Here is a 23,852-nt window from a genome sequence, read left to right as displayed (position 1 = left end):
CCCAAAGGCAGCTCAAGGCAGCATGTGCACAACTACACTCACGCGCCTCACCCTCACCCAGGCCTGGACGTCCTCCCCAGCTGCCTACGTCGATGGCGGACCCCCATCCGCCAGGTACAAATCTAGCAGAAGTGACACCTGACTGCCCTCTTCCTTCACTCGCCACACCCAACCCACAACCACATCCTCCGGCTTTTACCACCTAAAGCTCCCAAATTCATGCATCCTCTCTACCCAGGTGCAACATCCTCTATGAGCAGGCCTGTGTGATCTCCGCGGGAACCATCCCTGAGTCACTGACCCACACGGCTCCCCCCATGGGGAGCCGCCTCCCTCCGCCTGCCTGGCTCATCCCTAGTCGTTGTTAAGACCGCTGCTCAAATGACCTTCCCCAGGAAGGCCCTCCCGGACTCCACACGCATGCCACACCCATGCCTCCTTACAAACGCCCACCCCTACCGGCACTTTTCCCTTACAGGATGGCCAAGTTTGTCATTTCATTCGAATGAGTATTTGTTCCCCAAACAAATTCCACGAGGGGAGCACGCTGTCTACCTCACAAACCCCTACCTCACCCCCGGCACCTAACAGTGCCTGACACCTAGAAGGTTAATCCATGTTGCAAGCGATGAACGCACCCGCTACTTCCACAACCTTCTCTCCATGTTTCTCTTCATAGACCACTGGACAGAGTGGAGAAAGGTTTGTCCATTTCCACAGGAAATCAACACTGAATCTTCCTCTCATCACCAAGTTATTTCAGGTACACGTTACTACAACTTACACAGTAAGTGGAACTTCACAAATTTATAAGAAAAAGAACCTGTTCTTTAGAAGTAGCTTACTGAGGGCTGCCCAACACGTTATCCTCAATAGCAAAACCCATTTTAGGAAAGAAGAACAATCATATTACTAGAAATTAACCTAAAACCACAGATATGGTTGACATAAATGAAGGTGCTATTGTAAAACATCCCAGAGATTTTAATTCAGCCAGCCCCAGAGTGCAGCGGAACTGAAGGGCAAATGCCACCGCAGCCAACTCCAACGGGGGTGAACTCAGACCCTGAGAATTTCTAGAAGGACTCTTTTACTTGAGCAAAATAAGGTTTAATATTGCCTTTTTCAACATTCTCCTGGCACACACTGACTGGAAGGCACAAGAAGCTCGGGGAGAAAACAAGAGAAAGAGAACCTACTATGACAGGTAGGTGATGTGCATTACTCACCAAGCAACTTCCACTGCTGGGTTTTCTCTTTGAAGCCAACAAATGGAGAGAAGCTGGAAGGTACAGCTGCAAGAAATGGATCCCATGAACAAGCCACACAGGTCAGAGAGATTACTAAACTCAGAATAACTGACACCCCCGAGCTCCGAGATAACTTCTGTATGTTAATGGTGTATCAGGACAGCAGAGACCTCCAAGGCATGGCATCGCATCATGCAAAGCCACAACGGATGTAGCCAGTAAAGCTGCAGTCTACTACGAGAATTAGACAAAGCGGGGTAAATACCGGGCCCTACAGAACAAAGTACCTTACCACGGCTTTCTCCAGCAAGATACTGCAGGGCTGGTAACACCAACTCTGCCCAGTTGGGGGCCGCAGAGAACCAGCTATTGAGGGAGCTGGCTGGAGATGACTGCCAGTCCAAAACTCGCTCCTCTAGCTGAGGGAGAGTAAAGGCAGAACCCGGTTAGATTTCTATTCCACGCCAGCGATTCCAAGGCTGTGCCTGAACAAACTGGCTATGTCTGTCCAGTCTGCTCAGGTCACAAAGCAAGTCAGCTGTGGAGCTTCGCGGGGAACCCAGAGCTGAAGATTTCTACAATCTGAAACTGCTACACACTTGGCTTTTCCAAAATTCTTACCATAGGAAGGCTAGCCTGCCCCTCCAGCAACAAGATCTCCAAGAGAAGAGAGAAGAAGCTGGAAGATATTTCATTGATTCCAAGGCAAGGCTTGAGGTCTTCGAGAGGCCTAATGAGGGAAGAAAAATATAAGAACCACCGAAAAGGGCTTCCCTGGTGGCCTAGTGGTTTAAGAATCCGCCTGCCAATGCAGGGGACACGGGTTCAAGCCCTGGTCCTGGAAGATCCCACATGCCGTGGAGCAACTAAGCCCGTGCGCCACAGCTACTGAGCCTGCGCTCTAGAGCCCGCGAGCCATAACTACTGAGCCCGTGCGCCACAACTACTGAAGCCTGTGCACTTAGAGCCCGAGCTGCACAACAAGAGAAGCCACTGCAATGAGAAGCCCGCGCACTGCAAGGAAGAGTAGCCCCCGGTCGCCGCAACTAGAGAAAGCCCACGCGCAGCAACAAAGACCTAATGCAGTCAAAAATAAATAAATTAAAAAAGAACCACCGAAACAACCAAGAACACATGCCTAGGTTGCTTTAGGTCCTCCACGCCTCCCAGCCGTCATAAAAAAGCTCAGTGAAAGCCCACACCATACACGTTCCCCAGCAGGGCCCCTGGGACCTAGGGCTCTCAAGAAGCACCAGCTCTGGGGACAGCCCTGAGCCATGACCCCCGCTGCTCACTTACTCCTCCTTGATAGCGGGTATGGCCAGTGGAGACGGTGCCTGTGAGAGGGGTGGGAGACCTTCAGTACCGCTTAGGGGTTCCGCCAGATCCTCTGCCTCTGATTTGATCAGTTTTATTTTCTTCTTCTTCCTTTCCTCTTTTTCCTTAACCTTTTTTTTAAGGACAGCCAAGTCATATAGTGCTGGGGAAAAAAAGTAACTCAAGTCATAGAACTGCATTTTCTACATCAGGAAATGAGGAGTCTTATCTGTATATTATTTTCCCAAGGCCCACCAGCAAAAGAAAGAAAAGTCTCAGTAATAAGACATATAGTTTCGTTTGATTTTTTTTTTTAAACAAACTAATGAGTGCTTTAAAGAGTCAATGATCCATTGTACTGATTTTATATTCACTCTCCACCTACAAATCCATAAGAGGCAATAACGACATAAAGGCTATCAGCAAGAAGGATGCTGTGGTTTCCTTTCCTTTTGCAATACGTAGAGAGGCCTGTGTAATCTAACACCACAGTCAATGGCCACCTACAGAGGACGTCACTTACCTGCTAGAGAGCCCTTCCTGCCGGCATTTACTCGAGTCATGATGTCATTGAGAGTCAGGTCCCCCGTCAAAAGGTCTGGGTGATCCTAGACGTGATATTCAGAGATTTGTTATGGAGGTCCAAAAGAGGAGCTAAAACTGCTGATTTTCCCAATTTACAGATAAAACTAGATGTTACGTGTACTTGAGGAAATTGTGTTGAATTTAAAACGTACAGAGATAAAAACTATTGCTCTTCATAATGGGGCAGGGGAGAACTGAGTTCCAATCCTTCATGTGTGGCATTTAGTTTATAAAGCTCTTTTGCGTTCCTTATCTTATATGCTCTTCAAACAGTCTTGCTAAGTGGTATTTTACAAAGACTGAAAACGGGATTCAGAGAAGTTAAGGGATTTGCCCGACATCATAGTAAGTGGAAAACAGAGAGACAGAACTCGGTTCTAACCCCAACATAAGACTCTTCCCAGCTCACCACTCTGCCTTGATGAACTGACTTTCCTTCCTCCACCATGATCTCTGGCTCAGTGTTACCTCCATTTGGTGGAGCGAAGGAACAGAAACGTAAAACCTGGGAAAAGCACAGGCTCTGACGCTTGGCTCTGCCACTTACTGGCCGCTGGGCGTCAGACAAGCTCCCTGGCCTCTCCAAGCCCTGCTAAACGGACGAAAGGATTCACACAGCAGTGTCGTCCTAAAGACTGGATCAGACACAGCGGTAAGCGTGCCTTACAAAGTCAAAGCATCTGTCTTCTCCACACATCTTCAGTGTTACTGGGCCTCCCATGCTGCTCCTGTCCCCTAACAAGGATAAGGAAAGGGGACTAATAACGTAGTGACTCCCCGTATCATCCCAGGATAGCTGATCCGGGGAATCAGACTGAAAACCTACTGACCACCCCCTCCGATCTTACTGGTTGGTGTTTCCGCTTCTCATGGTGCTTCTTCAGCATTATCTTCAGGTCACTGTCCCCCAGTTCTATTTTATCTGAGAGAAAAGGAACCAAACCACATGGACGGTCATTCACTTCCACAATGCTCAAATTCACATCTTTCTGGTCACTGGTAATGTTTGAAAGTAAGATATTTTCTGAGCTTCCCTCCTGACCTGTGTACTTCAAGTACCAACAATCTTGAAACAGTCACAGGCTCAACTCTGCAGCTTTTCTGTACACTCGTCAATAACAACGACCTTGGTACTCAGCTGCTCCTAAAACACCTAGAAGTTTCTGAACATTCTTCTTTGACTCCTATCCCAACTAAAAATAGTCTCTAATTTCACAGACATGCCAAGAAACTGCTGTGCCTCTGGTTACCCCTTTTGTTCTATTATTGAATTATCCCTTAGTATTATTTTGGGGGTTTTTTTTGGTTGTTGTTTTTGTTTGTTTGGGGGCTGTGCTGGGCAGCACGTGGGATCTTAGTTCCCCAACCAGGGACCGAACCCGAGACCCTGCAATGGAAGCGTGGAGTCTTAACCACTGGACCGCCAGGGAAATCCTGATACTGTTATTTTAAGATTCTGCTTTCTTGAGGCCAAAATGCCAGCTGGTCAGCTCCTAAGAGAAACTTTCAAAACAAAGGACAGAAGGCCAGCTGGCCTACCTACCTGCGGAGAAGTGGAGCTACACGAAAGCTTCCCCAGGTCTCCTCATTCTAAGGAACACCGCTCTGCTCTCCTGGCAGGCAGAACCCAGTCTCCCACCCCGAGGCAGTCCTCAGATCCACGCCGAGCCCCACTCACCTGCAGTCTTCATGTCCGTGGTGGAAAGCGTGGGCACCACCCTGAGGGGCACTGCAGGGCTAGGAGAGCGCGCTGGAGAGCTCGGGAGCCACGAGCTGAGATCTGCAAAAGAAAAGTTTTCTTGTAAATCCAACCTGCCTGTGGACTCCAGCAGGGGAGACAGGGTAAGTGGCTCTCTGGGCTCAAGAAGGCTAAGCCAACAAGAGGGAGGCCAGGCTCCACCACTGCTTCCTGACCCTTCCCCAGACGGACTGCAGACTTGTGTCAGCGCAACGGCTCTTCCGGGAGGAGAGACTTCAACAGTGGCGGGTCACACTGCAGAGGTCACAGTCACTATTACTCTCCTGCGGGGACAGTGGTTCTCTCGAGCAGCCGACTGGACCAGAGCACCTGCCGGGAGGGCCCCGCGTGTGCCTGAGCGTCAAGGGCGGCGAGGTGTGCAGTCACAGCCACCCAACGGCTCTGAGCGTCACCACGCGCCCAGAAAAACCACAGGGATGGCTTCCTCACGGGGAAATGGCTACCACGGCCTCCAACCAGAGAAGCAGCTGCAGGTGCGGACCGATGAGATACAGATGGTGCGGGGCACGGAGGACACATACCCTCCTCGTCCGATGACAGGGCCGAGTCCCCACACTCCTCCTTCACTTCCCGCAGGACCTTCAGGTAGCGCTGCTGGGTGCGCCACTCCCGCTCCTCGGGGGTGCGGGATGGGGAGGGGCGCTTCTGCCGGGAGGGGAGGGTGGGACCGCTTCGCCGGGCCATCTCCAGGAGATCCTGGGAGAGATCGGATGGGATGGGGGCACGGCCTCAGCCACAACTTGTCCTGACACGCTCCCCGAGTCTACGCTTTCTTCTCTTCTTTGTTAGCAAGCTCAGTTCCCTCCTTCCAAATAAAAGGGGCCTGTGCTGATTGTGATGGAAAATCCCCAATGTGAGTGCTGTGCTGCTCCATCGAGAATGAACACTTACACCAGACCCCGAAGTATCTCCAAACCGAAGCTTAAAGAACCACTAAGAGCCAGAACTACTCTGCCCCAAGGCATCCCAAGGCTGGTCCAGACCCAGAGCCGCTGAGCCTGGCACCCATCAGGCACCCGAACGTGAACCTGAGTGCAAGCTGCTTCTCCTGCACGACCCACCATGGGTCGTGCCTCTTTTTCTGGGTAAATACAGAAGCTACAATATTTCATCAATTTTAAGATGTACCCTTCTTTTGTTCCTGTTCTAACGTATCTGAAATCAGGATGCATCTTAAAACGTATCATGAGAAGGAAGGATGCACTTGGTCGTGTCGGGGCTTGATGGGCAGCTTCCTTCCTCAGTGGTATCTTTTGTTCTTGCCCCTGATCCGCCCCTTTGGGTCACCAGGTGTGAGTCCCACGCAGCTCCCAGGGGCACTTACGCTCCGCGAGGCCAGAATCTGCTTCAGCAGCCGGTGGAAGTACTGCTGCTGGGAGCTGAGGTAGCGTTTGTACTGCGACCGGAAGCACAGCTGCCTATACTTGACCACCTCGGGGTTGAAGTGTCCGTCTGCAAAGAACAGGCACAGCCATGCATATCTGTCAGCCACCCATCAGCGAGGGCTGGAGAGGCGGCCAGCTTTGCACCGATGGGAGGACAGTGGGGAAAGGGGAGCCTACGGTCCAAGGGGAGAGACAGAAAGCGTGTAAGCCAGTACTCGACTCTCTGACGTGCTGCCAGGAAACCAACCTAAAACAACCAAAGAGAGCGAAGAGTGACATCAGGAAAAGAGCCCCTAAGGAAGGCGACATGAAATGAGGCCTGATCACAGCAACTGTGGGAAGACGCTAACAACTGATAAACACAGGTAAGTTTTACGGATGTGCATCATACGTATTGGTTATCAACTTTTCTATATGTTTAAAAAATTTATTGGGAGGAAAATTAAGCAAGTAGGAATTTTTAAAATAAAAATAGGGAAAAGGCAGAAGGAACAGCATGTGCTAAGGCAGGCCCTGAAGCAAGGAAGAATGTGCCCACTCCAACCCCTGAAGAAATGTTGGTGTGAGGAAAGCAGAGGGACTTAGCTGAGGAGGGGCCGAGATGACCTGTGAAACTGGGCAGATGTCACACCACACAGAAACCACAGCACAGTCTGGACCTTATCCTGAGTGTAGTGGAAATCAGCTGAAGGGTTTAAAGCAGGAGAATAACACGGCCGAGAGCAAAAGAGGAAGAAGAAAACCACTGCAGTGATTGAGGAGAGGGACGACAGTGGCCCGGTCGGACCTCTCCCTCCATACCCAGGGTAGAGCCAAGGGGCCAGGAGGCCCAGGGCCCTTCCTTGTGGGTCCCACGTATCTCGGCCTCATCCTCCACCAGCCTCCCTTTTGCTCACTCCGCCGCAGCCCACGCTGTTTGCTGAAGTACCGTACTTTTCGCAAAGCCTTTGTCCTTCAAGTCCCCTCTGCCTTTTCACAAAAGCTTTGTCCTTCAAGTCCCCTCTGCCTGCAAGGCTTCCTACTAACACCCAGTACTTCACGGCTTGCTCGTCGCACCTTCATGGAGTCTCTGTCCAATGCACCTCCACAGAGAAGCCCTGCCCAACTACCACCTCTGAACCAGATCCTTCCTGTCACTTCCAGTCCCATTACCCTTCCTCACTCTTTATAGTGCGTGATACCAACAAACACTTGCTTGTCTATTACCTTGTTTTCCCCTAGTAGAATGTAAGGTCATGACTGGATCTCCAGAACCTTGAAGAATGGCTGGCACATATTAGCTGATGAGTGAGCAGTGGTTATGTGAACGGCAGTAGAAAGACTTCAGATATATTTCGAGGGAGAAAAATTAGACCTGCTGTTCGTTTGGATGCTGGGGCAGGAAGGCGAGCATGGTACCTAGATCACTGGATACGAGCAACTCGTACCGTTGTGGGAGCCGCGATGACAGAGGTCCGTTTTGGAATATTAGATTTGAGCAGGCTGCTACAAAGTGAACTAAGGGGAAAGATGGAAAAGCTAACCTCAGAAGGCTAAAATGAGGCACTGAAGTAAGTACATGGCGTTTCTTTTTTTTTTTTTTAATTCCAACCACTTTAATGATATTCCGAGGTAACGAATAACAGCAAACACTTAGAACAGGACCTGACATGGAACTGTCACCATATAAGGAGGGCCGTGCATATATTAACTCACTTCATCTTCACAACCACCCCACCAAGAAGGTACTACTGCATCCTCATTTTACTGAAGAGCCCGAAGCATGGAGAAACTAAATACCTTGTGCAAGGTTACACGGCTAATAAAAGGGGAAATCGGGTCTGAACCCAGGCAGTCCAGCTCCAGAGCCGCTCCTAGCCACCACATTACACTGCCTGTTGCAGAGAAATAAGGAATTTGACCTTCAAGAAAAGAGGCAAGAGTTCAATGCTACTGATGCTGATATATAGATATTGGATGAAAATTCTACTTCTTTGCCTCTGTACTTCTCCAAAGTTACCTTCCTTCAGTCTTTAGTTTCCCTCACCAAGATAGCCAAATGCTCTATTAAAATAACATTTTGAGGGCTTCCCTGGTGGCGCAGTGGTTGAGGTCCGCCTGCCGATGCAGGGGACACGGGTTCGTGCCCCAGTCCGGGGGGATCCCACGTGCCGCAGAGCGGTTGGGCCCGTGGGCCATGGACGCTGGGCCTGACCGTCCGGAGCCTATGCTCTGCAGTGGGAGAGGCCACAGCGGTGAGAGGCCCGCGTAACGCAAAAAAAAAAAAAAAAAAAAAAAAAATTCAAGGGACTTCCTGGTGGCGCAGTGGTTAAGAATCCATCTGCCAGTGCAGGGGACATGGGTTCAAGCCCTGATCCGGGAAGATCCCACATGCCACGGAGCAGCTAAGCCTGTGCACCACGCTACTGAGCCTGCGCACTAGAGCCCGTGAGCCACAACTACTGAGCCCTCGTGCCACAACCACTGAAGCCCACGTGCCTAGAGCCCATGCTCTGCCACAAGACAAGCCACCACAATGAAAAGCCCATGCACTGCAACGAAGAGTAGCCCCTGCTCGCTGCAACTAGAGAAAGCCCATGTGCAGCAATGAAGACCCAATGCAGCCAAAAATAAATAAATTAAATAAATAAATTTATTTTAAAAAATAAATAACATTTTGAGTACCTCAACTTAAAGAAAATATATTATTAAAATTAAACTGCTTTTACTATTCTTTTGTTTGTTTGTTTTTGTTTTTGTTTTTGTTTTGCGGTACGCGGGCCTCTCACTGTTGTGGCCTCTCCCGTTGCGGAGCACAGGCTCCAGACGCGCAGGCTCAGCGGCCATGGCTCACGGGCCCAGCCGCTCCGCGGCATGTGGGATCTTCCCGGACCGGGGCACGAACCTGTGTCCCCTGCATCGGCAGGCGGGCTCTCAACCACTGCGTCACCAGGGAAGCCCGCTTTTACTATTCTTAATGTGGGTACTGGAAATTTTTTTTTTTTTCCTAAGGTACACGGGCCTCTCACTGCTGTGGCCTCTCCCATTGCAGAGCACAGGCTCCGGACGCGCAGGCTCAGCAGCCATGGCTCACGGGCCCAGCCGCTCCGCAGCATGTGGGATCCTCCCCGACCGGGCACGAACCCGCATCCCCTGCTTCGGCAGGTGGACTCTCAACCACTGCGCCACCAGGGAAGCCCCGGTACTGGAAATTTTTTAATTGAACGTGTGGCTCACGTAACATTTCTATTGGCGGCGCTGGGCCAGAGAGCAGTGGCAAGAGAGACTGCAGCACCAGGAGAAGTCGGTAAACCGGGGGCAACAGAGCCTGGTAGGCTGTGAATTTTATTCCAAGTGAAGGCAATTGGTAAACACTCTGAAAAGCAAAGTTTTGAGATGCTCACGCTGGTGGCTGTGTGGAGATGGTGGCTAGAGCAGCCCCGGCAGCGAGAGCCCCCAGAGAAGAGCTGGTGGGTGAGAGCAGGCAGGCGGGGAGGGAGAGGGGGCCTAACGGCAGGAGCAGAGGCAGGAATAGCGAGCGGATGAGGGCTCAGCAGAGAGAGGGGTGCAGGGAGGGCGTCTGAGGCACAGGAGAAAGCCAGGACGGGGAGGGCCACAGCTGCAAAGCGGGGGAGTCTCACGATGGAGATCAAGGCATCAAATGCTACAGACGGGTTAAGGAGAGAACAGAAAAGCCATATGCTGTTTGCAAATTACACACTCACTGAAAAGAAATGGAGCAGAGGAAGAAGCAAGCACTGAAACAACTAGCAAAATAGGAATACGGACCACACATTAGATAACAATATGTCACTGTTAAATTTTATACTGAAACACAGAATTTAAGTACAGAATTTAAATTAAATACAGTATTTTCTATATTTCTGAATTTGATCAGTTCTGGTTACTTAAGAGAATGTTCTTGTTCTTCAAAGATGAATGCTGAAAAATCAGGAGTCTTAGGTCTGCAATACTCTCAAGTGGTTCAGCAAAAATAAAAATAGTGGTAATAAGTACAATATTGACAAGAAAAAAAATGTGGCAAAATATTCATAGTTGGTGAACCTGGTAAGGAGTATGCGGGTGTCAACTATAAACTCTTGTAACTTTCCTGTAGGTTTAGAAAGTCGAAGGTGTTGGCAGGCATAGGGAACAGCCACCAGCGGACGGCGCCTGTGGATGCCTTTCAGGAAGTTCGGAGAAAAGGGAAAATGACAGAGGACAATGAAGGGGACAGATGGTTAAGGACTCTTTTAGTGTGAGACCCATGACCACATCTACAGGCTGAAAAAGGAGTGGAGTAAGTACACATGGTAGAACGGTTCACTGAGAAACGAGGTCCTGGAGGACGTAAAACATGAGAGGATCAAGAGCAGAGGTTAATCTTAAACAGACGGAAAATATCCTTCCTCCGAGACAAGCAAAAGTAGGTCAGGAGGAAAACGACTACAGTGTGCTGGGGGGAGGCTGGAAGTGGGAAGCTGAAGCTCATGACGACTCTTTCCTGGAGGAAACAGAAGTCAAGGCAGCTCGACAAGCACTTGGAACTCATGGAAAAGGTGAGTTTTTAAAACAGAACCAGAAAAGATAAGCAAAAATAAAAGCACACTGAAAGCAATGCCAGCTCAGTCAAGACACATAACCACAATAACCGTGGTAACGCAACTGTCCTCATCACTGCGGGACCTGAAACATGACACCAGACATCGCAGAACTCCTGTCTTGCATTCCTCGTTTGCATCCTTACCTGACCATCACATTGTTTTGGAAGGAAACGTGCCAGCGTTACACACAGTCCCTGATACGGCCTCTACTACCAACCAGGCCTACCAGCTTATCCCACCTGAGACCCTGGCTTCAGCGACATAAAACACTGGCCAACCAGAAGGGAAATCCTCCTTAATGATCCACCAAAGGAGGGAATGCTCATTTTAAACCTTAAGATAATGCGGTCTGAAATGATAAGCTTATTCCCTCCAGTCTTTTTGCAGCTGTCAAGCTGTCCAGTTTCACAAACTCAAGATGTGCTATCTTTCAGGGCCTCCAGCCAAAGCAAAGTCACCCCAGAAAGTGGGAAGGGAAGAAGCATCCTCTCCTCCTCTCCACTGGACAGAGAGCAAACTGTGACTGAAGAGTGGCCCCAAACCATTCTGGAATCCCCAATGTAATGACCGGTTCAAGCAAGGGTCAGTGGATGCTAAAACCGCTGGGTAAAACAAATGCTTTTGGAAAATAAGATTATCACATGGTCCCTAAATATCACCCTACAGATTGCTTCTTAATTACAGGGGGAAAAAGGTGCCCTTACAGCCAGTAGCTCTGGCAGATACCACAGAGCCAAGTGATCAAAAGCCTCCCTACCAACAATGCAAGACTGACATCACATATCCCCTGAGTGGAGGCATGAGAAAGAAATGACACTTCCCATCTTCTTTCTTGGCAAAATGTTTAACCCAAAACTAATTATGATGAAGCAAGACGACAACTTCCCAGAAAGCAAGACATTTTACAATTCAAGTGTCCTGGGCTCTTCACAAGTGTATTTTGAAAGACAAGGAAAACAAGGCAGAGGGCCCTAGATTCAGGGAGCTGAGAGACAGAAGATCCCAACACAACACATGAATCTTGAGTGGATCCTGGATTTAAAAGCCAACTATTTAAAAGCCAACTGAGTGGTGCTGGGAAAACTGGACAGCTACATGTAAAAGTATGAAATTAGAACACTCCCTAACACCATACACAAAAATAAACTCAAAATGGATTAAAGACCTAAATGTAAGGCCAGACACTATCAAACTCTTACAGGAAAACATAGGCAGAACACTCTATAACATAAATCACAGCAAGATCCTTTCGGACCCACCTCCTAGAGAAACTGAAATAAAAACAAAAATAAACAAATGGGACCCAATGAAACTTAAAAGCTTTTGCACAGCAAATGAAACCATAAACAAGATGAAAAGACAACCCTCAGAATGGGAGAAAATATTTGCAAATGAAGCAACTGACAAAGGATTAATCTCCAAAATTTACAAGCAGCTCATGCAGCTCAATATCAAAAAAAACAAACAACCCAATCCAAAAATGGGCAGAAGACCTAAACAGACATTTCTCCAAAGAAGATATACAGATTGCCAACAAACACATGAAAGAATGCTCAACATCATTAATCATTAGAGAAATGCAAATCAAAACTACAATGAGGTATCATCTCACACCAGCCAGAACGGCCATCATCAAAAAATCTAGGAACAATAAATGCTGGAGAGGGTGTGGAGAAAAGGGAACACTCTTGCACTGCTGGTGGGGATGTGAATTGGTACAGCCACTATGGAGAACAGTATAGAGGTTCCTTAAAAAACTACAAATAGAACTACCATATGACCCAGCAATCCCACTACTGGGTATATACCCTGAGAAAACCATAATTCAAAGAGTCATGTACCACAATGTTCATTGCAGCTCTATTTACAATAGCCCGGAGATGGAAACAACCTAAGAGCCCATCGTCGGATGAATGGATGAAGATGTGACACATATATACAATGGAATATTACCCAGCCATAAAAAGAAACGAAATTGAGCTATTTGTAATGAGGTGGATAGACCTAGAGTCTGTCATACAGAGTGAAGTAAGTCAGAAACAGAAAGACAAATACTGTATGCTAACACATATATATGGAATTTAAGAAAAAAAAAATGTCATGAAGAACCCAGGGGTAAGACAGGAATAAAGACACAGACTTACTAGAGAACGGACTTGAGGATATGGGGAGGGGGAAGGGTGAGCTGTGACAAAGCGAGAGAGAGGCATGGACATATATACACTACCAAACATAAGGTAGACAGCTAGTGGGAAGCAGCCGCATAGCACAGGGAGATCAGCTCGGTGCTTTGTGACCACCTGGAGGGGTGGGATAGGGAAGGTGGGAGGGAGACGCAAGAGGGAGGAGATATGGGAACATATGTATATGTATAACTGATTCATTTTGTTATAAAGCAGAAACTAACACACCATTGTAAAGCAATTATACTCCAATAAAGATGTTAAAAATAAATAAATAAATAAAGGCCAACTGACATTGGGAACAACTGAGAAAATCTGAATATGGGACATTCTAGGCTATTACTTGTTCAATGTAAAGTTTCTTGGGGGTGAATTTAAGACTGTGATTATGTGGAAGGATGTCTTTGCTAAGAGATACATACACGCTGAGGTGCTTGGTGGTAAAGTGTCAGGTTTTCTGCAGAAAAAATACGTGTATGTGCATCACACACACATACATCCATGTGATAAACCAAATGGTAAACTGTTTTTAATAATTTTTGAAGACTAGTCATAAAGGGTGCCTCTAAGATGCTAATAATGTTTTACTTCTCGATCTGGGTGGTGGTTACACAGCTGAGTTCATGTAACACATCAATGAGCATTACAATTATGATTTATATGTTTCCTATGTAAGTTAAAAATTTTTATTAAAAAAAAAAAAAAGAACGGCCTAGGCAGCAAAGTGTTGCATGAAAGTACTTGGAGTCAGTGTCTATACATAAAAATAGAACAAAACGAAGAAAGGAGTACGCACAGAAGTGGGTGTGTTCCCACCCTCCAGTCCTCTCAAAACAAGAATGCTGAGCTACACACCTCGGAAAAGCTTCTGGGCGATGTGCAGAGGGTTTCCGAAGCGGAAGTTCTCCCCACGGAACAGGGCGAGGATGAGCTCATCCTGCTGCTCAGTACTGTCCTCAGGAAAGCGGGGCAGAAACTGCTGGAGGTGCTCGCGCTGCGAGGCGCTCAGTACTTCCTGCCACGTTGAGAAGCTGACTACGTCAAAGAAGATCTCAGGCTGGGAGAATCAGGAAAAGCAGGAGGAAAAGTGAGCAAGAAAAAAAATGAAGTTTTTAAGTTTTTGTGCATAAGTGGATAACACATGCATAACATAAAATCTACCATTTTGTCCATTTTTGAGTGTATGGTTCAGTGGCATTAAGTACAATCACAAAGTTGTGCAAAAATCACCGTCATCCAAGTTTTTACATTTTTTAAACAAAAATTCCTCTGATCTTTACTCAATTCTCAAAACTTGAGAGGTCAGGGCCTCCCTGGTGGCACAGTGCTTAGGAATCCGCCTGAAAATGCAGGGGACACGGGTTCGAGCCCTGGCCCGGGAAGATCCCACATGTTGCGGAGCAACTAAGCCCGCACGCCACAACTACTGAGCCTGCACTCTAGAGCCTGCAAGCCACAACTACTGAGCCCGCGTGCCTAGAGCCCATGCTCCACAACAAGAGAAGCCACCGCAATGAGAAGCCCGCACTCCATAAGGAAGAGCAGCTCCCGCTCGCCACAGCTAGAGAAAGCCCACGCACAGCAACAAACACCGAACGCAGCCAAAAATAAAATAAACAAATAAATAAACTTAAAAAAAAAAACAAAAAACTTGAGAGATCTGTTGGGAATTCCCTGATGGTCCAGTGGTTAGGACTTCACTGCCGGGGCTCAAGTTCAGTCCCTGGTCGGGGAACTAAGATCCCACGTGCTACAAGACAACTAAGCCCACGTGCTGCAACTACTGAGCCTGCTCGTTCTACAGCCCGTGCACCACAACAAAAGAGCCTGCATGCTAAAACAAAGGTCCTGCGTGCCACCACTAAGACCCGATGCAGCCAAATAAATAAATACTTTTAAAAATAAATAAATGAAATAAAAAAAGAGTTCAGGCAACGTCTGGCTAGCTCAACAACAGGGAAGGAAAGGGAAGCAGCAGACAGCAGAGAGAGGAGCAAGGGACCTATAAGCATGTCAAGTACTTGTGACCTTATCCTAAGGACAATGGGGAGCCACCGAAGGGTTTAAGCAGGAGAGAACCCAGAAATCAGCCACCTGCCAGGCGTCTCAGCAAGCAGGCACCAAAGCTCCTCTGGCTCCCTGGCCAAGATCTCCCCCTGCAAACCTGTTTCTGCATACCACTTGATTCCTGGCAGCTCAGTTTCTGGCATAAAGTAGGTATTTCAATAAAACAAGTGTTTGCTGGCTGAATGAATGACATGAAGAGGTTTACTTGAAAGAGCATGCAAAGAAAACATGAATGGGAAAGATAATACACCAAGTTCAGTACCTGTTACTTAGGGTAGGAGAGGGAATAAGGGCAAAATGGTGGCTTTAATTTTATCTACAATTTTTGACACATTATGAAAGAAAAATCTGAACCAAATAGAACTAAATGAAATTATCTCCCCAAACTGAATGATGCACAGATGTTCGCCATACGATACTCTACGCCTGTCCATATGTTTGAACTATGGCAAAATAAACAAGATGATAAACACGTTCCAGCATCCCTAGTGCCTTGCACATAATAAGCGCTAAATAAATGCCACCATAACAATCATGATGACTGCCTGTGAAAAGCGGTCAAAAGCACACTATTAATGCTATCCCAGGGAAGGTACTATTAACTGACTAGCAAGTCGGTTACCTTACGGACAGAGATAATATGTTTGCGTTTTGTTTCATGATTCACAACATGGGTAAACATTCTAATGTAAAGATATACACAATTCTGCCCTTAAATATAAAACTTTTGCTAACTGCTGAAAATTATCTTGTCAAATATGGCTTATGTCATTATAGAGTTACATGTTACTAAACATGCAGAATGTAGCTTATACTTTCTTCCTTAATCACACTATTAAACAGACTTAAACTTAAAAATAAAAAAAGATCACTCTGGTTGCAATGTAGAAAATCAGAAAGAAGGGAGCACAAAAGACTGAAAACTTGCAGAGTGTGGAAAAGGCTGAGAGGAACTGCTAGAAAGAAAAAGATGGTGCCGCTGTCACTACTCACATCCTCCAGAAGGTCCTCGGGCAGACTAACCCTAGTGCCCCCCAGGAGGCAGTCCTCCATGATCCGCGTGCCGTGGCCATCTCCACACGGGCCCAGCTCCAAGGGATCCGTCAGCATATGGTCCAAGGAATCCATTGCTTATGTTCCACGGGTAGCCTAGACAAATAAATGCAGTCAGACCTCGAGACAGAAAGGCAGAAGTCCCAGGGATCTGTTGATACTAACGCTCTTCCACAAAATATTCTGGCCCAGAAAATATTCAATCTCAAATCTATTCTGCCTTATCCATACACCCTAACGACAGCTAAACAGCTCTTCTCCCTCCCTTCCACCATTGCATCCTCATCTGAATTTCAGATCTTAGCCAGTAGGTCTCTCATTACTCAGAATACTTCTACAGTGACTCCCCAATTTATAGAATCTTACACCTCCATTTTACACAGGAGCACAATGAGACTCAAAGACTAAATAACTAGATCACGGTCCATAATTTAGACTTCCCAGGCCAATAATCTCTCACTCCAATATAATTTATTTTTTTTTTTAGCTGTTGTTCCTTCACAAAAGAAATTTCACTGAAAATCCACAGAATAGTAAAATTCAGACAGTAACACTAAGTTATTTAATGAGGGCCTGTTAAGCGCCAGGCCTTTCATACACCTGATTTAATTCTTGTAAGTGTGCAAGATAGGGTTATTACATCTATTCCACAGATACTAAAACCTAGGATCAAAATAGATAAGCAACTTGCCCAACCCCAGAGGTAGGACTGAAACTCAAGTCTGCATGACTGCAAACCCATGTTCTTAACACTACATACAATACCTCCTGGATAAACTCTCAGTTTAAATCAGGAAAAGCAAGCATCTTAATATGACTTTATCAGTCTGCATAAACTCTGTAGGATCCAAGCACCTGACCAGGACAGCCAGCAAAGTCAGCAGCCAACCCACTTTAGTTGGTCCAGCTGATACTTATAACCATGTAGATGAAATGCTATTTTTCTCCTTCCTGCAACAAATAAGCACTGCTGGCTACCTTTAGAAAAGTACATAGGAAAACTTTTTCAGAGAGCATCTCATAAGGCTGATGGCTGGAATCAGGTGCACAGCTGAAGCCACAGTTAACAGGGCCACAGGGAGGCTGAATTCAACCACTCCACAAACATTTGCTAAAACCATTCTCTCTCTCTGATTTCTACCAAATAGAAAGGAGAAAAAAAAAAACAACAACAGATTTAACACAGAAAACACCAAACTCCTAGCCTCATCTCAGTGACTTTGGGCAAATCTTACCTCACAGGCTGTCAATTTCCTTATCTATATAAGATGAAGGAGAGCTGGACCCGGTCCTCTCTACTGTTATTTCCAATCCTGGAATCCTGCAATGAATAACCTCCAGGTGGATGCCTTTATATAACTTCACGTAGTCATGTAATGACTTCTCATCCTGAAACTCTCAAATGATAAAGAGTAGACTTGTAATACTACTACTAAAATAAGCACGTTTGCACTAATTATTTCAAGTTATCTGGAAGAGATGTCAGATCTACGTAAAGGTACAGTGGAAAGATTAGTGTTCAAAGCAGCTGCGTTGTCACCAAGCAACTGTGTCCCATCACCCTTCACCACATGATGAACTACCGCATCCTGAACACCCCTGGTGCCTAAATAACTGACTGCAGGTAAGAAAGCACATGGCATTTGCATTTAACAAAACTTTTAAAAAGAAAAGAAGTGTAGATGCAACCTGATGCTCAGAATAAAGTCCTCTTTATAGCCAGAACTGGCACAGAAGAGGGTAAGAGCTGCAAAGCCAGTGTTTTACCTGACTCTCAGGAGGATCACCTGTTTCACAACTTGCTCACAAGTTTCTTCAATTAGCTTCACTTCAATTAGTGAAGCTAGTTTCTTCAATAAGCTTCACTTCAATTCACTTCAATTAGTGAACGTGTAGCTAAATTTAATCTATTCGAGTGGCAACCTGTGCCCTGCTACTATTCTGAAGAGGATCTCAAAATACAAAAAGCAGGCAGCTTCCAAAGGGCTGAAAACCGGAAGCCAAGGACTTCTAAGTCTTGCGGCGTCCTGGACCAAAAAGGTCCACCTTTACTAGACCGGGATAGGCCTCTCCCAACGGCCTTTCCTCTGCACCTGGGATAACCTTCCCTCCTGGACCCTCCCCAACTCAGAAGCCAAACCCCAAACTCCTTCCGGAGCAACCGCCGGCTCCAAACTGCAAACCCCTCCCTAGCCGGCCTCTCACAAGCCCGAGGCCCGGGTCCCGCCCCGCTAAACCGCACCTCCGCGCCCACAGCCCCTCCCCCAACACCGTGCCTAACTCTAACCCCCACCCACCCGGGCCACCCGCCTCCCGACACGCCCGCTCCCCTGTCCCGTGCCCACAGGAGCAGCGACCCTCGAAGGCCCAGACTCTCGCTCGCTCCCTCCCTCCGCTCCCCGGCAACACTTTAACCCTTTCACCGCCCCGGCCCGGCCTTACCCGCGCCGCGGGCGCTGGTCTCCGAACCCGCTGCGCTTCTCGGCCCGCCGGTTCCCTGACGCGCTCGCTCCCGCAAGGCGTCTCGGTGCGCGCACGCTCCGGGCTCGGGCGGCGGAAGGGGCGGGGCTTGGGGGCGGGGCCTGAGCTTCATGGGGCGGGGCCTGGAAGTGCCGGGGGCGGGGAGGGGCGGGGCTCGCGGGGCCTAACCTAGAGAGGCGTGAGCTCGCGGGGCTGGGCCTTGGGATGCAGTTTGCTGGCATCTCGTTGGTCTCACCTGGCTTAGAAGCTTCCGGGGGGTGGTGTCGCTAGTCACCTGGCCGCGAATTGAGGCTCCCGAGCCCATGAGTGAGTGAATGCCGTTTTACTAGCTAACGTTTGCATATCTCATAGCCTGCTCCAGGCACTAGGCTGAGCACTTTCCATCGTTGTCTTTGTACCACAGCTGTGTGCACTATTAGTTCCCATTTTGCGATTTCTCGAGTTTCGTTGAGGAGAACGCGAAACAGAGCCTGTGCCCTGCAACCCACCCGGGCGTGGCCCCACTTCTCTCTCCCATCTCTCTCCGGTCCCTGGACCCTCGACGTCCGGAAAGACAGTACACACATCGAAGAAACACATTTTCTTAATCAAACTCGATTAATCTTCCTCTCGTTAAGAATCTAGGCCGCTTTCTTCTTATAAACTAGGTTTTACTTAGAACCAATTCAAACTTCTCTCACAGCTACTTCCAACCTGTCGTGCAGAGAGCATCCTCAGTTCTCTCCACTAAATGGAAACATGTCAGTCAAGCTGGTGTTCCTCCCTGGTTGGCAAATAGTGGTTTCCAAATAAAGCCAATCGCTCTTCCCGAGCTGGCTGAGTGCCTGCCCCTAGTTCCTGTTAGATTGTTGGGAGGGGTCTCGAATTAGAAACCACCAAGTAAAAGGGGAGGGGAACATCATTCCATATTACCATCCATAAATTCCCTGACCTTATGTCTCTGACCACACCAGAGTGAACCAAAGAGTCAAAACAATGTAAGTTGTATTATTTTTAAAAAAAGTAATGATCTCAGAAGCTCTTGTACACATACAAACAGAAAGATGTTTATTAAAAAAAATATTTATTAATTTTTACACCTGCTGAGTAGCACAAGACTATTAACACTATAACTCACTGAATGTACAGTAAATGTTCACATTTAAATAACAGGATAGGGTCAACATTTTCAACCTGTGGGTCAGCTTCAGCATCTCATGAAGTGCTTTTTAGCCCTACATATCTTAAGAGTTTTTTGAAAGGATAATTCCAAATCAGAAAACAGTTCCAGAAGATCAAAACAATAGGTTTCTCCGGAATAACAGGAATTTTACAGGATGAAATATCTGTTTATGTGGGCACAAATGAAACAGTAAAAATGTAAAATCTCTATGTAACCTACTCCAAAATGCTCACACTGCACTGATCCAAGTCTACAGTGCCAGTGCGTCTTAGGCGAGGCCACAGTATAAACATTGGCTACAGACATTTTTTCCAAATTGGGTCTTCAGATGGCTTATAATCTGCCATCTCTTCAAATCCAAGTCCTTTTGAAAAGCCATTACCTTAGAATAAATACACAGAATACCTGATCTTAAAGCAATGTTGTTTGGCTTGACTGCCACACCTGCATCTCTGGTTGATAATATACAAATCAGTTTTAGAGTCGTATTCCACATAAGGACAAAAAAACAAAAGGGAAAAAAAAGAACTGAGATGGGAAAGAAACAGAGGTCCTTCCGCAATCCTTTTTCTCTTCTGTGTATTTTAAAACTTGAAATAACTGGCATAAAATGAACATTCCGTTCAGTGATAGTTTTCCATTTTAATCAGTAAGTTATTCCTGAGGGGAGGGAGGAATACCTTGCTGGTTCAAATTAAAAAGGAACCAACAGGACCAAATTTAAGTTATAAAAACTAAACTGGACCTTTGGGAAAGTCTAATATGCTTTACCTAGCAAGTCTCTCCAGACTGGACACTAGGATCTTTATAATCATCACATTGTAGGACTTTGGGACTCAAAAATCTCTATATTGTGACACTGAGTCAATATTTTCGATTGAAAACATCAGCATTACCTCTGTTACCAAAGATATAGAGTCCATTTTCATTTTCTACACAATTACCAAGTAACTCTCAAGTTCTCTTAGTGCCTAAATTGTCAGGGATAACTAAATGAATGAGGTCTCAATAATAAAGTGCAAAGTCTACATATTAGTAAAGTTACTTCACAGAATTGTTTACTTTTCAAAAAGGTATCTTTACCATAAAGAAGCTACTATACTTCTTAATTTATAGAACCAGTTTTTACCCAGAAATGTCAATAAAATAAATTATTTAACTTCATTTGAAACTGAAGGTAGGTCTTTCTGTTCTGGAATGATAAATTCTACCATGCCATAATTATTCTAAAAATGTATTAGTATGTCACAAAAAGTTGTTAAACTACATACTGATTTCTGCAGTGTTTTATGTGCACAACTGGAATGTACAGTAAAAAGAAGGGAAATATTTTCCCCATTGAATTCATAGCTAATAAGACTCCCAAACAGGAACAATGATAAGAAAAGCTATCACTGAGGCAGTTTTTCTCCCTCTCCCAACTGACAATGTAATATTAAGATTGGATTCCTTCCAGATCCCTTATAATTACTCTAACGTATTATAAATGGTCCCCACATTTTTATTTTTCCCCTAGGTGTGAAGTTAGTCATCTTACCAAAAGGTCCAGATGAATTGCAATACATTTAAAGTTGAAAGTGTTAAGCAATAAGGAGGACCACCTTTCCATCCAACCTGAAAGAATGTTCATTTTAAGACAGCATTAGAAGTACTAAAATACACTGCATGCTGTGAGCGAGGGTTGCAGGTACACCTAGTACGAGCAAGGATTCACCCTTTACCAATGAGTGGTAAATGGATCCTGAAAGGCAGGACAAGGTCTCAGTGCTTTTTATGCTCTATATAGTTGTTTTAGTATCATTTTCTTGCTACTGTCATCTCCAATATCTCCTTCTTCATACAAGTACAACCAGAGAATGGGAGGCCAACCTGTAACCTGGGGGTCTAAATTCTCTTGACACCAAGCATCCTTTTCTTGTACAGGGAGTCCACAGTTGTGGAGTAATAAAGTAATCTATCAGAACATGAGGTTCTGGCCTAGTCCACTGAGGGCCAGGGTCTGTGGAAAGCACTACCAATAGCCCAACAACGGTTTTCCAAAAAAGGCAAGTTTTTAAAAAATCAGCAATAAGAAAAATTTAGGTAACAGTTTTTCCTTCAGACCATCACTGATGAAACCTTTGCTTCATCATTTTAATTTTCATATTCAATGGGCTCCCTTTGTTAAGTTACTGAGAATGCAAACTCACAAGATGAAGCAGTTATGACCTAACACACGCCCATAAAATGCACCTTCGCCTTTGGTGCCATGGCTTGGAATCAACAAGTCCAGTGGCCATGGACTTGGCACATCCTTTATCCACCTTTGGTACAAACACAATACACTGCTTAATATTTCCACAAAGGAAAAGTAAGGCTTATCTATGGGTTAAAAAACCAACTCAAGAGCAAGGCAAGGTTTCTCTGTCTTGAAATCTACTTTCCCCTGAAAGATCTCCATTCCTTGGCAGAAACTCCTAGGGTTTGAAGAGTCCATTTGGTAAAGATGACCTTGACAAAATAAGCCCCAGTGTATGTATAAGCGTCAAAACTGTGATTTCCAAACTCTTGAGTGATAAATCTTAAAAAAGAGTTCTAAGTGTCAGAAGCTTCCAGATGTTCCAGACATATGACTGTTTGATTCTGGCTCAAGGATGGAAGTTAAGGTTTAGTGATGTGCACTTCGCTGCTCCCATTCCCGTTGGTGGTGGTTGTAATGATGTACTGGGTGGGCTGTTGGCTGGTGGTCTGGGGGTCCAAGTCACCATGTGCAGTTGGCTGAACCTGGACTCCACCAGTGAGAGCAGAAGCTTGCTTTTCCTCCAATTCTGATTGACTTTCTGATAGCACATAATGACCCTAGAGGGGGAAGAAAAAGATCTTTAGAAATCTGAGGGCTAAAGTGGGGGGTAGAGTTATGGGGGCACGGTGGGGAGAAGGAATATGCAAAGAAATGTTACATGGGGAACCAAACTAGGTGCCTATGGGAGATGCTTTGCCTAATTCCTTTAGAGAAGTAGACTACAGAGGTAACTTAAGGGAGCACCTTGGTCGTACCAAATGATACAGTGAGGAACTTCAGGGACAGAAATTTGCATCATGATGGTAACCTACCTGGCAAAGGAAACGTGCTATGGTATTGTCCCTGAGAATTTAGAAATTCATAAAATAAGGTGACTATCTGTCAATTAATGTTTAAGATTAATACAAAATGGATCAAAGGAGAGATATTTAAATTCTCCTTAAAGAGGCAGAATGATGCCCAAGTCAAGATCAGTGGTTCCCAGACTTCAGAATTTCAAAGACCAGCAAAATTAAAGTAAGAATAAATGTTCCCAAATTTTATTTTGCCAAGTAAAATCATTTTTTAAATGCTACTGTCAAATGAGGGACATTTTAACACTCAAAAGCATAGGAAGAACACAATCTTAGAATAAAAGTCTTTTGCACTGAATAAATTTAACTTTATGAAAACATACGTTGTCTTAATTTTTCTTCATTTTCCCTCTGATCATGAAAAAAACATGTCCATAGACCTGCAGCTAACTCTGTCCCTACATTAACATTTTTAAAGAAAGAATGTGTCTGTAAGAGGGAGAATTGGTCAGCTACACAGGCTGAGAAAAAAAGAAGTCACAGAGGAAAACTCTGGCAGCATCCTTTCCAAGCACTGTCCAGGGAGAAAGCCACAGCCAAATACCCATTTGATTTATCGAGGGCCATATGTTCTGAGTCCACACTCATCAAGCCACCCTTTGATCAGGATTTGGTTTCCTGTGTGGGTCCTTCTCTAGCAGGAGGGAGCTGGTTCTCAACCAAGGGTCCATGGACACCTAGGCAGTTCATAGGTCGGCTTCAGAGAATCTGTAAACAAAACTGTACATCAAATTTGTATGTATACTGTGGCAGATGGAAGGGAACATCCTTGGCTATATAATCGGTTTCCCAAGTGGGTTCCTGGCCAAGAAAAGGTAGAGTCAGTGAGTCCCCACAAAGAGCAAAAAATTTCACTGATCATGCCAATGAGACTATTCCATTTTATATTAGT

The 23,852-nt window shown here is 46.0% G+C and overlaps 2 protein-coding genes across 10 annotated transcripts in view; both read right to left on the bottom strand.

The window, feature by feature from the left end:
* Window positions 1–18,742, bottom strand: part of NFRKB (nuclear factor related to kappaB binding protein) — a 36,595-nt gene extending 17,853 nt beyond the window's left edge. Inside the window, exons 1-13 of one of the 7 annotated variants that reach the window (XM_073807984.1) lie at window positions 18,625–18,675; window positions 17,418–17,571; window positions 16,123–16,278; window positions 13,918–14,119; window positions 6,236–6,363; window positions 5,433–5,607; window positions 4,831–4,932; window positions 4,001–4,074; window positions 3,091–3,175; window positions 2,550–2,730; window positions 1,872–1,980; window positions 1,543–1,669; window positions 1,230–1,295 (exon numbers count right to left, since the gene is read on the bottom strand). In XM_073807984.1, coding sequence (XP_073664085.1) covers window positions 1,230–1,295; window positions 1,543–1,669; window positions 1,872–1,980; window positions 2,550–2,730; window positions 3,091–3,175; window positions 4,001–4,074; window positions 4,831–4,932; window positions 5,433–5,607; window positions 6,236–6,363; window positions 13,918–14,119; window positions 16,123–16,257 — 1,384 coding nt within the window. In that variant the 5' untranslated portion in view covers window positions 16,258–16,278; window positions 17,418–17,571; window positions 18,625–18,675. Of the gene's footprint in view, window positions 1–1,229; window positions 1,296–1,542; window positions 1,670–1,871; window positions 1,981–2,549; window positions 2,731–3,090; window positions 3,176–4,000; window positions 4,075–4,830; window positions 4,933–5,432; window positions 5,608–6,235; window positions 6,364–13,917; window positions 14,120–16,122; window positions 16,279–17,417; window positions 17,893–17,949; window positions 18,317–18,624 lie in introns of those variants that run through there. The other 6 variants (XM_073807985.1, XM_073807986.1, XM_073807987.1 and 3 more) reach the window with 6 other exon arrangements.
* A 963-nt stretch (window positions 18,743–19,705) lies between these two features.
* PRDM10 (PR/SET domain 10) overlaps window positions 19,706–23,852 on the bottom strand; it is an 87,576-nt gene continuing 83,429 nt past the window's right edge. For all 3 annotated transcript variants that reach the window (XM_019942061.3, XM_019942060.3, XM_073807982.1), the window contains exon 22: window positions 19,706–22,663. In XM_019942061.3, coding sequence (XP_019797620.1) covers window positions 22,466–22,663 — 198 coding nt within the window. In that variant the 3' untranslated portion in view covers window positions 19,706–22,465. The remainder of the gene's footprint in view (window positions 22,664–23,852) is intronic.

The sequence above is a fragment of the Tursiops truncatus genome, chromosome 8 (assembly GCF_011762595.2).
Source record: "Tursiops truncatus isolate mTurTru1 chromosome 8, mTurTru1.mat.Y, whole genome shotgun sequence".
Lineage (NCBI taxonomy): Eukaryota > Metazoa > Chordata > Mammalia > Artiodactyla > Delphinidae > Tursiops > Tursiops truncatus.
The sequence above is the reverse complement of the archived record's forward strand: the minus strand, read 5'-3'. Positions and strand labels throughout refer to the sequence as shown.